The sequence below is a fragment of the Nicotiana tomentosiformis genome, chromosome 12, assembly GCF_000390325.3.
Source record: "Nicotiana tomentosiformis chromosome 12, ASM39032v3, whole genome shotgun sequence".
Lineage (NCBI taxonomy): Eukaryota > Viridiplantae > Streptophyta > Magnoliopsida > Solanales > Solanaceae > Nicotiana > Nicotiana tomentosiformis.
The window spans coordinates 120,156,428-120,171,556 of record NC_090823.1 but is presented as its reverse complement, the minus strand read 5'-3'; the positions used below and the strand labels follow the sequence as shown (position 1 = coordinate 120,171,556).

The following is a 15,129-nucleotide window of genomic DNA, read 5'->3' as shown; positions in this document are numbered from 1 at the left end:
CTTTAATGGAAAATATATAACATCAAAGTGAAACTTAGGTAGTTAAATGAGTTTGATTCTTGAAAGTTGTAAAGGTTGAAAAGATGAAATGGTGTTGACAATTTTGCTAATTATTTACCTTAACTGGGATGTCATAAGAAGCTTGAATTATGACAAATGAACCATTTAGACTTTCAAACATTAAAAAGAAAGCCTTAACGAAGCTAATGCTCCATGTGGTAACTTTTCATGAATAATTTACCAGTTTTTGTACTTATTGTGGATTAGTTTCAGAAACATTCGTAAATTCTTTTCTTGGCTACAACCTTCACAAGGATAGTGGTTATTTTCTTACCGTTCTTACTGTGTTATCCTTTAGAGATTGAATCAGAAAAGCTAATTTACTTTAAATCACTCGCAGATTCAAATTGTATGCATATCCAAACACAATTCTAATTTTCAAATATCATTTTCACTTAATTTTTTTTTTTACTTTTTTCCGAAATTTCAAAATTCTTATGTCCAAACGTCCACCTAATATTTTCGTATTTTGATCTGTTTTTATCTTTGCATTTAACCCGAAGCAGTGTTGTGCGTAGCCTCTTTAAATCAAAACTGCCTAAGTCAAATAAATATTTTTAACACATTATATATACATTGGTATCTGTGTGTTCGTAAATCGATGAAGCTACCCGAAGGCGAAGGCTATGAACATAGAAACGGAGAGCAATTTAAAGAAATGACCTTAAATCTTAGTGTACTAACCCCTAATGTGTGTACACATATGTTAGTCTCGTCAATATTGCTGTATTTATAAATAATCATTCTGTATAAGTTGTCGTAATGAAACAGTAATTAATTCGAACCCACTGAATTCACAATGTTTCCTTAAGGAATTTAATCCCCTCCTAGTACTCAAGGTTATGGATTATTTCCTCCCAGGATAGAACGAATCACACACTGGTGTAGCGGTACTTCAAACCCCAGTGTTTCAGCGAACACAAAGTTCGGTAGCAAATCACACTTACAGTTGCTTTGTTTGAAGTTAAAACAATGCAGAACAAAGGAGTAGAAACTCAGAAAATCGTATGAAAATGCTGAGAGGAAGGAGTGCAATGTATAGCCAAAGTTGAGCGTTTTCAGTTTTGGTGTTTGTGTGTCTTTCTTCAACAGCTGCTGCACATATTTATAGCAGTCAGCTTTGAAGATGAACGACCCTCCACCCTCCATTGTGGAGCATGCACTAGCTTGTTTGTGGAGCAAGCACTTGGCCATGGTGGGAAGAGCATTAGGCGGCTGCTATTGCAGGTGGTGGTCAATACACGGATTGGAACATATCTGTTATAAATGCGGATAATCTTACGTTAATATTTACTATTAACAAATAAATTTGGTCCAAAAAATTAATCAATCAATCGATCATTTGACCAAATCCAAATCCGAATCCGAATCCGAAGCCGAGCCGAGCCAGCGACGACGACGACGGCGCGAGGCTTGCTTTCTTCTTAACTCTTTAAGAGCTACAAGAAGAGCAATTATATATATATATATATATACCCACCAAAAATCTTTTCCTCTTCCAAGATGGGACAATGTCTCATTGTCAAGAGGGGAAACTTAAAATTTTACTCAAAAAATTTCATTTTTTCCTCCATTTCTCATTCACCCTCATTTTAAGACTACTTCATCTTAAATAAAAAAATCTCAACAATCCCCCACATGAATGGGGAATGGCTATATCACGGAAGTATGCATGGAAAAACTGTGTGATTTGCAAGCAATGATTAATCGCATCTGGATAAATAGGTTTCCCTTTGAACTTTCCGTAGTGAACTTATGTCAGATATACTCGGTCAATCGGTAGATTTGATATCTTTGAACCGTCGATCTTTGGTGTATACCTAGACAACCATAAGTCACACAATCAACCCTTAACCGTCTTTGGTTCTCATTGTTGTGTTCGTTTCAGCCATGAACACCACCTGGTTTCATAAGTACGTAGAGAACTGGCCTTACAGAGTTCTTCTTGAAGGGCTAATACTTCACACTTACATAGGTGATTTCTAAACGTGCCATCCTGTAGATACACTATTTGATATACCCCGTATCAAATTTAGAAATCATTAAAAAGCCTTAATACTTTATCCTTGGTACTGAATATTGTCTCATCACGAGAACGGACTAAAATTTTATTTAATAATGTTGAACCGTCATTAATGACTTTGTTTGATCTCCTTGAACCTAGATCTTGGGATCTCTAGTCTTCTAGGTAGAGTTACCGCTACAATGACTTGTTCTCGGCCATAGCCCCATTCCCCTTGATGATTTCTCAACTACCTCTCTAGTTAGGCCTTTTGTAAGTGGATCCGACATATTATCACTTGACTTTACATAGTCAATCGTGATAATTTCTCTAGAGAGTAATTGCCTAACGGTTTTATGTCTTCGTCGTATATGACGAGATTTACCGTTATACATAACGCTCCCAACCCTTCTAATTGCCGCTTGACTATCACAATGTATGCATATTGGTGCCAACGGTTTGGGCCAAAATGGAATGTCTTCCAAGAAATTCCGGAGCCATTCAGCTTCTTCACCGGCTTTATCTAAGGCTATGAATTCAGCCTCCATTATAGAGCGGGAAATACATGTTTGTTTGGACGACTTCCAATATACCGCTCCTCCACCAATAGTGAATACATATCCACTCGTGGACTTAGAATCAGTTGAACCGGTGATCCAATTTGCATCACAGTATCCCTCAATCACCGCAGGGAATTTACTATAGTGCAAGTCAAAGTTCTGGGTATGTTCTAAATATCTCAAAACTCGTTTCATTGCCATCCAATGAGATTGGCCTGGATTGCTCGTATATCAATTCAGTTTACTTATAGCACAAGCTATATCTGGTCGTGTACAATTCATGATATACATTAAGCATCCCAACACACGAGCATAATCCAATTGTGATATGCTTTGGCCTTTATTCTTTGCTAATGCAAGATTCACGTCAATTGGAGTCTTTACAACTTTAAAGCCCAAGTGCTTGAATTTTTCAAGTACTGTCTTAATATAATGAGATTGTGACAATGCCAGACCTTGAGGAGTTTTATGGATCTTAATTCCCAGAATTAAATCAGCAACTCCCAAGTCTTTCATATCAAACTTGCTATTGAGCATACGCTTAGTAGCATTTATGTTGGCAATGTCATTACTCATTTTCAGCATATCATCCACATATAGGCAAACAATGACTATGTGATTTGGAACATTTTTAATGTACACACATTTATCACATTCATTTATCTTAAAACCATTTGACAACATTGTTTGGTCAAATTTCGCATGCCATTATTTGGGTGCTTGTTTTAGTCCGTAAAGAGACTTAACAAGTCTACATACCTTCTTTTCTTTACCTGGAACCACAAACCCTTCAGGTTGTTCCATGTAAATTTCTTCCTCCAACTCTCCATTTAAGAAGGCCGTCTTAACATCCATTTGATGAATTTCAAGACCATACACTGCAGCTAATGCTACTAACATCCGTATGGACGTAATTCTTGTAACTGGAGAGTATGTATCAAAGTAGTCTAGACCTTCTCGTTGTCTATACCCTTTGACTACGAGTCTTGCCTTGAATTTATCAATAGTGCCATTATCTTTGATTTTTCTCTTAAAAATCGATTTAGAACCCAAAGATTTATTTCCAGGAGGAAGATCAACCAATTCCCATGTATGGTTGTTCAATATGGATTCTATTTCACTATTGACTGCCTCTTTCCAAAATAATGATTCGGAAGAAGTCATAGCTTCTTTAAATGTTTGAGGCTCATTCTCTAATAAGAAAGTCACAAAATCTGGTCCAAATGAAGTAGACGTTCTTTGACGTTTACTACGTCTTGGATCCTCCTGATTACATATACTTTCTTTTGTTTCTTCCCGAGGTCGTTTAGATCCTTCACCAAACGACTCACATTCCTTTTTATACGGATATATATTTTCAAAGAACTCAGCATTATCTGATTCTATAACCGTATTATTATGAATGTCGGGATTTTCTGATTTATGAACCAGAAATCGATATGCTTTACTATTTGTCGCATATCCTATGAAAACACAATCAACGGTTTTCGGTCCTATCTTTACCCTTTTGGGTTTAGGAACTTGCACTTTTGCCAAACACCCCCACACTTTAAAATAATTCAAGTTGGGCTTCCTTCCTTTTCATTTTTCATATGGAATGGATTGTGTTTTGCTATGGGGCACTCGATTTAATATTCGATTAGCCGTAAGAATGGCTTCCCCCACAAGTTCTGTGGCAAACCAGAACTTATCAACAACGCGTTCATCATCTCCTTTTAATGTGCGATTCTTTCTTTCCGCAATCTCATTAGATTGGGGCGTGTAAGGGGCTGTTGTTTGATGAATAATTCAATATTCTAAACATATTTCTTCAAAAGGAGATTCATATTCACCACCCCTATCACTTCTTATCATTTTTACTTTCTTGTTAAGTTGCGTTTCAACTTCATTTTTGTATTGCCTGAATGCGTCTATTGCTTCATCTTTACTATTTAGTAAGTAAACATAGTAATATCGAGTACCATCGTCAATAAAAGTTATGAAATACTTCTTTTCACCGCGAGATGGTATTGACTTCATGTCACAAATATCTGTGTGAATTAAGTCTAAAGGATTTGAATTCCTTTCAACTGACTTATAAGGATGTTTAACATACTTAGATTCCACACATGTTTGACATTTTGATTTTTCGCATTCAAACTTAGGCAGTACTTCCAAGTTAATCATTTTTCGCAAGGTTTTATAATTGACATGATCCAAACGTACATGCCATAAATCATTTGACTCAAGTAAGTAAGAAGAAGCTGAAATATTATTATTGTTTTCCACAACCATTACATTTAGATTGAAAAGGCCCTCGGTGAGGTAACCTTTTCCTACAAATATTTCATTCTTACTTATGACAACCTTGTTGGACACAAAAACGCACTTAAAACCGTGCTTAACAAGAAGTCCAGTAGAGACTAAATTCTTTCTCATTTCGGGAACATGAAGGACATTGTTCAAAGTCATGACCTTGCCAGAAGTCATTTTCAGAAATATCTTCCCATATCCTTCAACTTTTGCTGTTGAAGCATTTCCCATATAAACTGTCTCTCCGGGTCCAGCAGGAGCATAAGTAGCAAAAGCTTCTCTAACTGCACAAACATGGCGAGTGGCTCCTGAATCAAACCACCACAGTTTAGGATTTCCCATCAAGTTACATTCAGAAAGCATGGCACACAAGTTATCAACATCATCATGCTTTACTACCATGTTTGCTTGACCCCTTTTCTTGTCTTTCTTTGGAGCACGACACTCCATAGATTTGTGTCCGATTTTCCCACAGTTGTAGCAGTTTCCACTGAACCGCTTCTTGCTTGGGTTGTATTTCGGATCAGAAGCCTTCTTCCTCTTTTTGTTATCTTCAACAATATTTGCTCCCATTATTGTTGAATTTTCACAGCCTCTCCTTTCAGCATCTTTATTGTCCTCTTCGATTCTCAACCGAACAATGAGATCTTCAAGGGACATTTCCTTTCGTTTGTGTTTCAAAGAATTTTTGAAGTCCTTCCACAACGGAGGCAACTTCTCAATCATTGCTGCTACTTGGAATGCTTCATTGATGACAAGACCTTCAGCAAGTAGATCATGAATAATCACTTACAATTCCTGGACTTGGGTAATAACAGACTTGCTATCTATCATTTTGTAGTCCAAAAATTTTGCGACAACGAATTTCTTCATCCCGGCATCTTCAGTTTTATATTTCTTTTCAAGCGCATTCCATAATTCTTTTGACGTCTCCACGCCACTGTATATATTATACAGATTATCATCCAGTCCGCTAAGAATATAATTCTTGCATAAAAAATCAGAATGCTTCCACGCTTCAAGCACGATAAAGCGTTCATTCTCTGGAGTTTTATCTGGCAGATCAGGAACATCTTCCTTGATAAACTTCTGTAGACATAACGTAGTTAAGTAGAAGAACATCTTCTGCTGCCAGCGCTTGAAATCAATCCCGAAAAATTTTCCGAATTTTTCTGCCGGTGCCAACGCCGGTGTTTGGCTTGTCGATGCGTTGGCAGTCACCGTCGGAACAACTTGGTTTTCGCTTTCAGTTATCATTTTTCCTGTAAAAGAATGACACAAACAAATGTTTAATAAACGTTTTCAAACTTGAGTAAAAATCACGTAGATTTTAATCTCCAACAAAACGCCACGAAGGCTTTACTCTCCAAAACGGGAGTACACAAAACCATAAAAGTTTTAGTTTGCAGAATAATAAAAATAACACAAATACAGAAATAAATAATTAAATTCCTTAAGATTGTTAGTCCCGCCAATATTATTGTATTTGTAAATAATAATTCTGTATAAGTTATCGTAATGAAACAGTAATTAATTCGAGCCCACTGAATTCACAGTGTTTCCTTAAGGAATTTAATCCCCTCCTAGTACCCAAGGTTATGGATTATTTCTTCCCAGGATAGAACGAATCACACACTAGTATAGTGGTACTTCAAACCCCAGTGTTTCAGCGAACACAAAGTTCGGTAGCAAATCACACTTACAGTTGCTTTGTTTGAAGTTAAAACAATGCAGAACAAAGGAGTAGAAACTCAGAAAATCGTAGGGAAATGCTGAGAGGAAGGAGTGCAATGTATAGCCAAAGTTGAGCGTTTTCAGTTTTGGTGTTTGTGTGTCTTTCTTCAACAGCTGCTGCACATATTTATAGCAGTCAACTTTGAAGATGAACGACCGCCATAATCTTACGTTAATATTTACTATTAACAAATAAATTTGGTCCAAAAAATTAAACAATCAATTGACCAAATCCGAAGCCGAGCCGAGCCGAGCGAGCGACGATGACGGCGCAAGGCTTGCTTTCTTCTTAACTCTTTAAGAGCTACAAGAAGAGCAATTATATATATACCCACCAAAAATCTTTTGCTCTTCCAATATGGGACAATGTCTCATTGTCAAGAGGGGGAAACTTAAAATTTTACTCAAAATTTTTTATTTTTCCCTCCATTTCCCATTCACCCTCATTTTAAGACTATTTCATCTTAAATAAAAAACCTCAACAACATATACACAACCAGGCCCAACATCCACACCTAGATTAACTTGCTGAATAAACAGAATTTTGGAAATCAAAACTGTAATTGAAGAGAAAAAAATGTCAAGTTTGTGTCTACAAATGAATGAAAATAGCAAACATCCAAAACTTTATTATGCATAAGATTTTATGTCAAAACTGGAAACTAAATCCTAGCATTCAACATAATACAAATATTAACTATATGAAAACTGTGTACTCCTCTCTGTTACTTCTTTCCAATGCATTTATCATCAGCTATTCATTCTGATGACGAATCTTTGTGATGGACTTCGATTTATCAATCAGGAACTCTGAAGTTCAAGCCTTGTACTTAACCAATTACAGCCCTCATACACTATAATATACCAAGGCTCTTCTTTTTTTCTTCAGCTATATATGTTGAACATGAAATATTTGTTATGTAGTGTTTATCGTCGTGAACCTTCAAGTCCAAGCCTTACAGTTAACCAATTACAAACCTCACTCATTTCCTTTGGCACTGTGTAATGGCCTAGCCTGCAGATCGCGAATAAGTTGGTGTAATTTAGACAACTCTTTCTTAAATCGTGAGAAGTACAATTTTGTTGCGAGAGAAAAAGAAGGGTTACCCGTCATAGGCTTTGAATTGAAGATTCCTGAATCCAGCTGAGCTCAAGACATGGTAAGCCCTCTCTCCATATCTATAAGGAACAACTTCATCGCCTAACAAGTACAAATAATAGTGTAAGATGGATATGGAGGTTGACATTGTACATACTTCATATGAGTTACATTAGTCAATTTGCACTAATAGCTGAAAACATCAAGAGGCCTCTTTGGAGCAAGGTTAAGATACCAACAACAATAACCCAGTAAAATCCCACAAGTGAGATTTGGGGAGGGTAGTGTGTACGTAGACCTTACCTCTACCCGAGGAGTAGAGAAGTTGTTTTCGATAAAGGTTAAGATAGCCTTATTCATAAGAACTCACAAGGTTTTAAAACCAAAATTTGCAAGTGAAGTGCATACATTTTCCATGATAGAGTAGAATGGGCAAAGATGCAGCACATCTTGCAGCCTCATGCGATCCTTCAATCTTGTTCCTCACATTCCTGCAGAATATCAGTAGTTAACTCCAAAGTACTTTTGTTTTGTAGAGCAAAAAAAGAAAAGAAAAGAAAAACACAGGAGAAAAGAGTTTTTAAATGACTCTTCCTTCCCTCTCCTTTTTGTAGTAAAAGCTTTTATAATTCAAGAAACTAACTTAATAGAATATATTCCGCACTATTAATGGACATAAATTTGGCTCAATACCTAGGGCCAGTGGCGAAGCCACATGGTTATAAAGGTGGTCAACTGAATACCATTCGTCGAAAAATTGCACTGTATACATAGGTAAAATATTACGTTTTAGAGGTATATAACACATATTGAACACCCTTTGTCGTAAATTTTTTTCACTTTTTTTAAATTTGAACACCCTTGAAGAAATTACTAGTTTCGCCAGCCTAAGTCATGTGATAAACCATATTATCCTCGAGCAGAAAAGTGAGGGAAAAAAAAGAGAGAATCAACAGAGCTATATATAGTTTGAAAAATGATTTGCACACCTGGAACCAGGAAGCCACCCACTGAGACCTATGACAGCCCTCAAGTTGATAGGGTAAGGGTTTCCATTTCCATATTTTCCCTGTGCAAAGCAAGTTGCTGAGTAGAGTGCGGTAGCAGCACCCATGCTGAAGCCTCCAATACCAAGTTTAACTGTGTAAGACGTAGCAAATTGCTAATCAGAAAAAGGATTTAATACAAGGAGGACAAATAAGCCAACACTATGAGCCTGTGAGAAGTAGTTGACCAACTGAGCATTCACATTAGTATTCATCATCTTAGTGAATTGATTTTGAGACAAAGAATACAGAGGATATACCAGCTCTTTAAGCTATACTCCCTCCGTTTCAAAAAGATTATCTTAGTTTGACTTGACACAAACTTTAATAAATAAGGGAAGACTTTTGAGATATGTTGTCTTAAATAAGTCATAACGTTTGTGTGGTTATAAAACTTTTGAAACTTGCGGTCTGAAACCTACCATAACATTTATGTGGCTATAAATGCTTCTTATTCGGAAAATATTGAAAGGTGCAATCTTTTTTAAACAGACTAATAAGGAAATAGTGTCAATCTTTTTGAAACAAAGAGAGTAGTAGTTTATAATGAAGGATGGCGAAGAACTTACCGTCAGCTGGTTCAGTTGACAGTAAGTTCGCGATATGTGCAACTGAAGCCTCTAAGCCTTCAAGATCATCAGTAGTGTCATCAGAAAGTTCTCCCGCATCAAACCCTGGAATAAGATGCAGAGTCCCTTTTAAAATGGAAGTTATAAAGGTGACCGCGTCGTAGTTTTCAGGTAAATTCTTACATGCAGTGCAAGGAAAACCACCAAGCATAGCCACAGGACGAGTAGGAGCCGTTGGACATATCCATTTGATCTGCAAAGATCATATAGGGAACAATTATAGTCTAGGACAAGGAAGAATATACCTCAATTGAAAAGCAATATTGCAAGAATGCACCCTAACCACAAAGCAAAAAAGTTAGTTATCTGCATTCACCACTTACATTAGGAGTAGATAGGCTTTCCAAGAGTTGAGAAGAACTGCAAAAAGAAACAAGCAAAATTAGCAGACACTACAAAACATTGCTTGACTTATTTTTAGGTGCAACAACAACAACAATATAACTAGTGTAATCCGACAAGTGAGATGGGGAGGATAGCAGGTAGGACTGTTCAAAATCGAACTGAAACTGTTAACCGAACCGAACCGATAGCTTATTGGCTTATTGGTATCGGATTATTGGGGTAATGGATGGTGAACGAATTGAGATTTTATAATTATCAGCTTAACGGTTTAGGGGCGGATTACTCAATTTTCTTATCGGGTAAACCGTTAACCCGTTAAAACTTTATATTTACACTTTTACCCCTATATATATAAAGTACTATTGAAACCCTAAATGGCTAAATCCCTAATTTCTATTTTCTAATTCTCAATTGTCTGCAGCCACCAGAGGCAGAAAAGTCGTCAGTCTCGTCTCTCTCTTGAACTGAAAACTGAGAAGTCGAAAAATCGAAATCTCAATGATTAATACGTGTATGTCTGTACAAGTAGTTTTGATGGTATTAAAAATTTGGTTAATACGTGTATGACAGTATGAGTTGTCTTGAAGACTCTTCAATTAAAAAATACTGTTTGGTTAGATCTTAGATGGTATTAAAAATTTGGTATTGATTTGAAACTGTTTGGTATTGATTGAATGATTGTTCAAAAAATTTCTATTTGGTTTAGCCGATAAGCCGCCTGATAATTGTTAATCCGATATCAATCCGTCCGTTGTCTTATTGGATGACTAGCGGATTACTATATTTATAATCCGATAACCGTTAAGCCGAACCGTTAAGCGTAATTATCTGCACGATCCGTCTGATAAGCACCCCTAGTAGCAGGGGCGGAGCTAGCATGCGAGACGCGGGTTCGGCCGAACCCAGTAGCTTTGGTCCAAACTATGTATTTGTTTTAAGAAATCCATTAAATATGAACAAATTATCAATTTGGAACCCAGTAACTTAAACAGACAAATATCCCGAATCCATAAACTTCAAATCCTGGCTCCGCCTCTGGAGGGTAGTATGTACGAAGCCTTATCCTTACCTTGTGCAGGTAGAGAGGTTATTTCCGATAGACACTCGGCTCAATGCAAGCATGCATAGTCGCACTAGAATAGAGAAAGAAATGCTTGAATTTTCTTTAGGTAGAAAACTAAAAATGGTTGCTTTGCATTTTCTCCTTTATCCTAGTTAACCAAGAATCTTAACATAGAAGTAAGATAAAAAAAACATTTAACATTGAATGACTTCCTTATAGGATATGTCAAAACGTTGACATTCTGTTAACCAATTTTACTTCTCTTGCTTTGTCAATCATCCCACACTTCTTTTAGAAACTTTATTCCAACAGTTGGTACAGTGAACTCCACTAAGGGAACAGAATATCTGGCTAGTGAGTGATGCCATTATTTTTGTAGTTGCTTTTACATTTTGAAAGTGACACAAACGAAGGAAAGAAACAGGTTATTTGAAGGTTTCTCCAAAGGAAATCAAAGGCAATAAAGAAGTGCAGAAGACAGGAAATACACTAAAGTGATGTCTTATCTTGGGTACTTTATCCAATTCCTTTGCTTCAGATTAGAGAAAGTTTGGCTTAAGGAAGCACAACAATGTATAAATGTGACACTCTTTTTTTAAAATTTAACCATAGAATGTTCGGCTTAAAAGCAAAAAAGAACCTACCTTGAGCCATTATCACCAAGGCCGTGCAGCCAAATTATTGTAGCCTGGTGTTTTCCTTTAGGCCTCACCACATATGTCCTCCCAAACTCCAGAGTCCTCCTAGCCGTTCGACTTCCTGTAATATTGTTAACCAAGTTAAATTATTCCAGTGGCAAATGCTTAAAGGGAGAAAAATGTGTCCTAATCTCATTATAACTAGCACAATGTGAATGTAGCTTCACAAATTTAAAGCCAAAAAGCCTTAAGCTCTGTAGTTTCTTTCTCCTACAAATTGAAGTGACAAAGTATTGAATCTCAGTGGATAGTGATAGTAAGGCCAAAAGTCCTTAAACTAATTATAATACTTCTAAAGGATGACATAATGCAAAGTTTGGTGAAGAACATAAAAGAAAGAAAAACTTAAAAATTGCTACTAACCAGAGCCCATAGAAGGATTCATGTAACTCATATCTGCCTTCAGAAATGAAACACAGCCTTCACTATACTTTTGAAAGGCCACCTACAATAATGAACTGAGATGAGTTGAAGACAAGAGAATGTAATAATGCACTATTTATACACAAAAGGAGTAGGTACCAACTCGAATAAAACATGTGAATATGCAAAAATTACCAAGTATGTGAGAAACAGCTGCAAATTGTGCCTACTACCACCACCTAGAAACTGATAAAGAAATATGGAGGGTATCAATGAAAAGGAATGTAAAGCAAATGGAAAACAAAAGCATGCAATCTTTTCAACCGCGGAAAGAAGAGAATCAAAAGAAAAAACCAGCAAAATCACAATTCATCCGTCCATTTTCCCTAAAGAGAGTTCTAGTTTTTACAGAATGGAAAAGAATCTATGCCATAAGCACAACTACAGCTTCAAGAATATTACTGAAAATAAGAAAGAATAATACCAAGTTGGTATAAAAGAAAATATCTTTCTTTTCAATCATTTGTTTATGTATTTTGATGATTGATGGGTACCCATTAACTTTAAAAAGTGAAGTTCAATTGTCTAATTTATCATCATTACCACATTGTTATACATTAAGAATCACATAAATGATCAAGAATTTGAACAAGTGAGCATATATTGCTATTAGCTCACCAACTTGGAAATTCTTTAGGAGGAAGCTAAGGGACAAACATATGAAAAAGCAAGTGAACTTTATACTCTCTCATTATCATTTTCTTGATTTGCCACCTATTTTGGCTATTTTAGTCCCTCAAAGTCTTATTCTTGTGGGTACATATGGTTGCCTCAAGTCTCAAAGTCATCATAAGGTTTTGTTCGTTTGTACATATGAGTGCATGGACCGAACAATTATCTGTCTTGTAGCAGATTCAAAATTTGTAATTCATGAGTTTGAAAGGTAGCCTTGGAAGGAACGATAAAGTTTTCTGTATTATTTATAAGTTACGGATTCGAACTATGTAAGCAGCTACGGGTAGGCTGTTTACAACAGAAGAGTTAGCAAAGGTAACAACCCGATTTAGCCCGAGATAGAGTTAGCCTTTCGGCTACGGATTCGGCCAAACCAAGTAGTTTTGGTCTACACCGTGTCTTATCTTAAGAAATCCATTAAATATGTATAAATTATTAATTTAGAACACAGTGACTTACAAAATTAGAATCCCGGACTCAAACTTTAAATTCTGACTCCACCTTTTAATTTATTGCACTATAGACATAAAATCAATTTTTATTGAAAAAATAACACAATTTTAACTATATATCATAGAAAATATGTAATGCCAAAGCTAAATCCAATCCCTGAAACACAAGTTAACTATCAATACAAAGTTAATTATAGTTAACAATCTCGTTTAAGGATTGAAATTACAGCTTGATGGTTACCAGTGTTTTAAAAGACGGCACATAAGGCGGAGTATTTTATTTAATAATATGTGTTTACCCGAAAAATTGGATAGAGTTAAATTTGTGTATGGTTCTAAGGATATGTGATATAATTTGATACAAATCGTATAGAGAAATAGAAATTCGTGTATTCTTGACTATGAGAATGAGAATAGTGATAAGAAGAACGAATAAGATCAAGGAAAATAAACACAAGAGGATATCTTTCAATATGAGAAGAAAATATTTTGTTATGATCCCGCCCCTTGCTTACAATCCATCCCCCCTTAAAGTAGAGGGATCCTACTTTATATACAATAAAAAATACGTAGTGGAGAGCCCATGATGTATTGTCTTTTCTTCGATTTTCGCCAAGATTCTCTCCCATAGTGCGGTTGCAACGACCCTTGTCTGCGAGCTCGATACTGGCTCGAGCTCGGTATTGGATCGAGCCCTCAGCCTTGGTCCGAGCTCGATTCTGACTTGGGGTTTCGGTATTCGGGGTGAGTGTTGATCGGTCTATGCATCTTCGATAATCTCCACTTTGCCTCGTAGTTCGATTTGGATATGAGCTCGATAATGATATCGATCTTGTCATTGATCGGTCTTAGAGCTCGAAGCTCGACGCCCTTACTTCGGACCTTGACCGAGCTTGTCATGCAGATATCCTTTGATCGAAACATTATCGTCTCGACCAGTCCGTACGACTGACTCAAATCGATTTTGACCGTACACAGATAGTCCTCTCGTTTCTCGAAAAAGGATGTGGCGAGAAACGATATGATTTCCCAACAACTCGATTAGATATATACTGACATTTTCATCGATCCCGACCATGACATATGTGATAACTGTCCCATCGGTTCGGTTTTACCAAGGCATTTAATGTGTCAGACGGTGGTCGGCCACCTCTGATATTGAACCGTCATTGCTTCAATCTATAAATAGCCTTTCCTTCCACCATTCATCATTTTTACATCTTCAATCTTCCACATTTGTCAAGTTCCTTTTCGTCTTTTTTGAGTTTTCTGCCTGTAAATCTGTGAGTTTTACTGCAAACTCTTCCTTAGAACACCAAATACTTCCGTTCTTTGTTTACGAAATTTTAAATGGCAAAAACGTCTAAAACTGTTCCGCAAAAAGAGACCGCTTCTTCATCTCGACCTGCTGGTGGCAAGGATGTGGAAGAGCCCCGCCCTGAGGAATTCGTTCCGGTTGGGTGTTCGACTGTAGGCGATTTTAAAATTGAAAAGCCTTCTCCAATACGAAGTCGGTGTGAGCCGATGTCGAGGTACCAATGTTCAATTACCGAAAAGGTTCTCGATAAAGTCATACAAGAATGCAACTGGGATAATAAACTCGTAGTAATCCCATCGCCCGATGAATCAATTACTACCCACGTCGAAGGGTTCTTAAGTATTTATACTTATCCTTTCACGTTGGGACCCCTAGACCCTGTCATCGTTGCCTTTTGTAAGAGTTCCACTCTTCCTTTTGGAGGATAGTGATTCTTCTTCGATTTTTCTCGAGAAAGGTCGAGGGGCGTATCTTCACCCTCGATCATCTTATGCGCCTTTACAGTCCCTGACTTTATCGAGAAGGGTTGATCAAGCTTGCTCGCCGAGCAACCAAAGCGCCATTCTCGAGCATTGACGAGACCCGGGATCGGGGTTGGATGGGCCGTTTTGTTCGAATCAAAACCTCGGACCTGATCCCTGCCGATGACTTGCCATTTCCCGAGAAATGGAATATGAGCCGTGAGAAAACGTTTCTCTTTGCCCGTTTTGATTTTGTGATTGCCTTCTATTTT

General features: G+C 36.9%; 1 protein-coding gene across 1 annotated transcript; it reads right to left on the bottom strand.

The window, feature by feature from the left end:
* Nucleotides 1-7,251: 7,251 nt before the first annotated feature.
* LOC104098440 (uncharacterized) lies at nt 7,252-12,240 on the bottom strand. Its single transcript, XM_033656708.2, has 10 exons — nt 12,087-12,240; nt 11,892-11,973; nt 11,475-11,589; nt 9,746-9,782; nt 9,546-9,615; nt 9,363-9,467; nt 8,737-8,887; nt 8,156-8,238; nt 7,756-7,849; nt 7,252-7,663 (listed from the first exon to the last, which is right to left on the bottom strand). The coding sequence occupies exons 2-10, from the start codon at nt 11,920-11,922 to the stop codon at nt 7,576-7,578; spliced, it is 774 nt and encodes a 257-aa protein (XP_033512599.1). The 5' UTR covers nt 11,923-11,973; nt 12,087-12,240; the 3' UTR covers nt 7,252-7,575.
* Between the last annotated feature and the right edge of the window lie 2,889 nt (nt 12,241-15,129).

Bases quoted from the DNA above. Each gene is read 5' to 3' on its own strand.
- LOC104098440 (XM_033656708.2), bottom strand. From the start codon at position 11,922: ATGAGTTACATGAATCCTTCTATGGGCTCTG. The intron at 11,590-11,891 runs GTTAGTAGCAAT...ACAATATTACAG, and splicing joins GAATCCTTCTATGGGCTCTG to GAAGTCGAACGGCTAGGAGG. The intron at 8,239-8,736 runs GTGTGCAAATCA...GATATTCTGCAG, and splicing joins GGGTGGCTTCCTGGTTCCAG to GAATGTGAGGAACAAGATTG.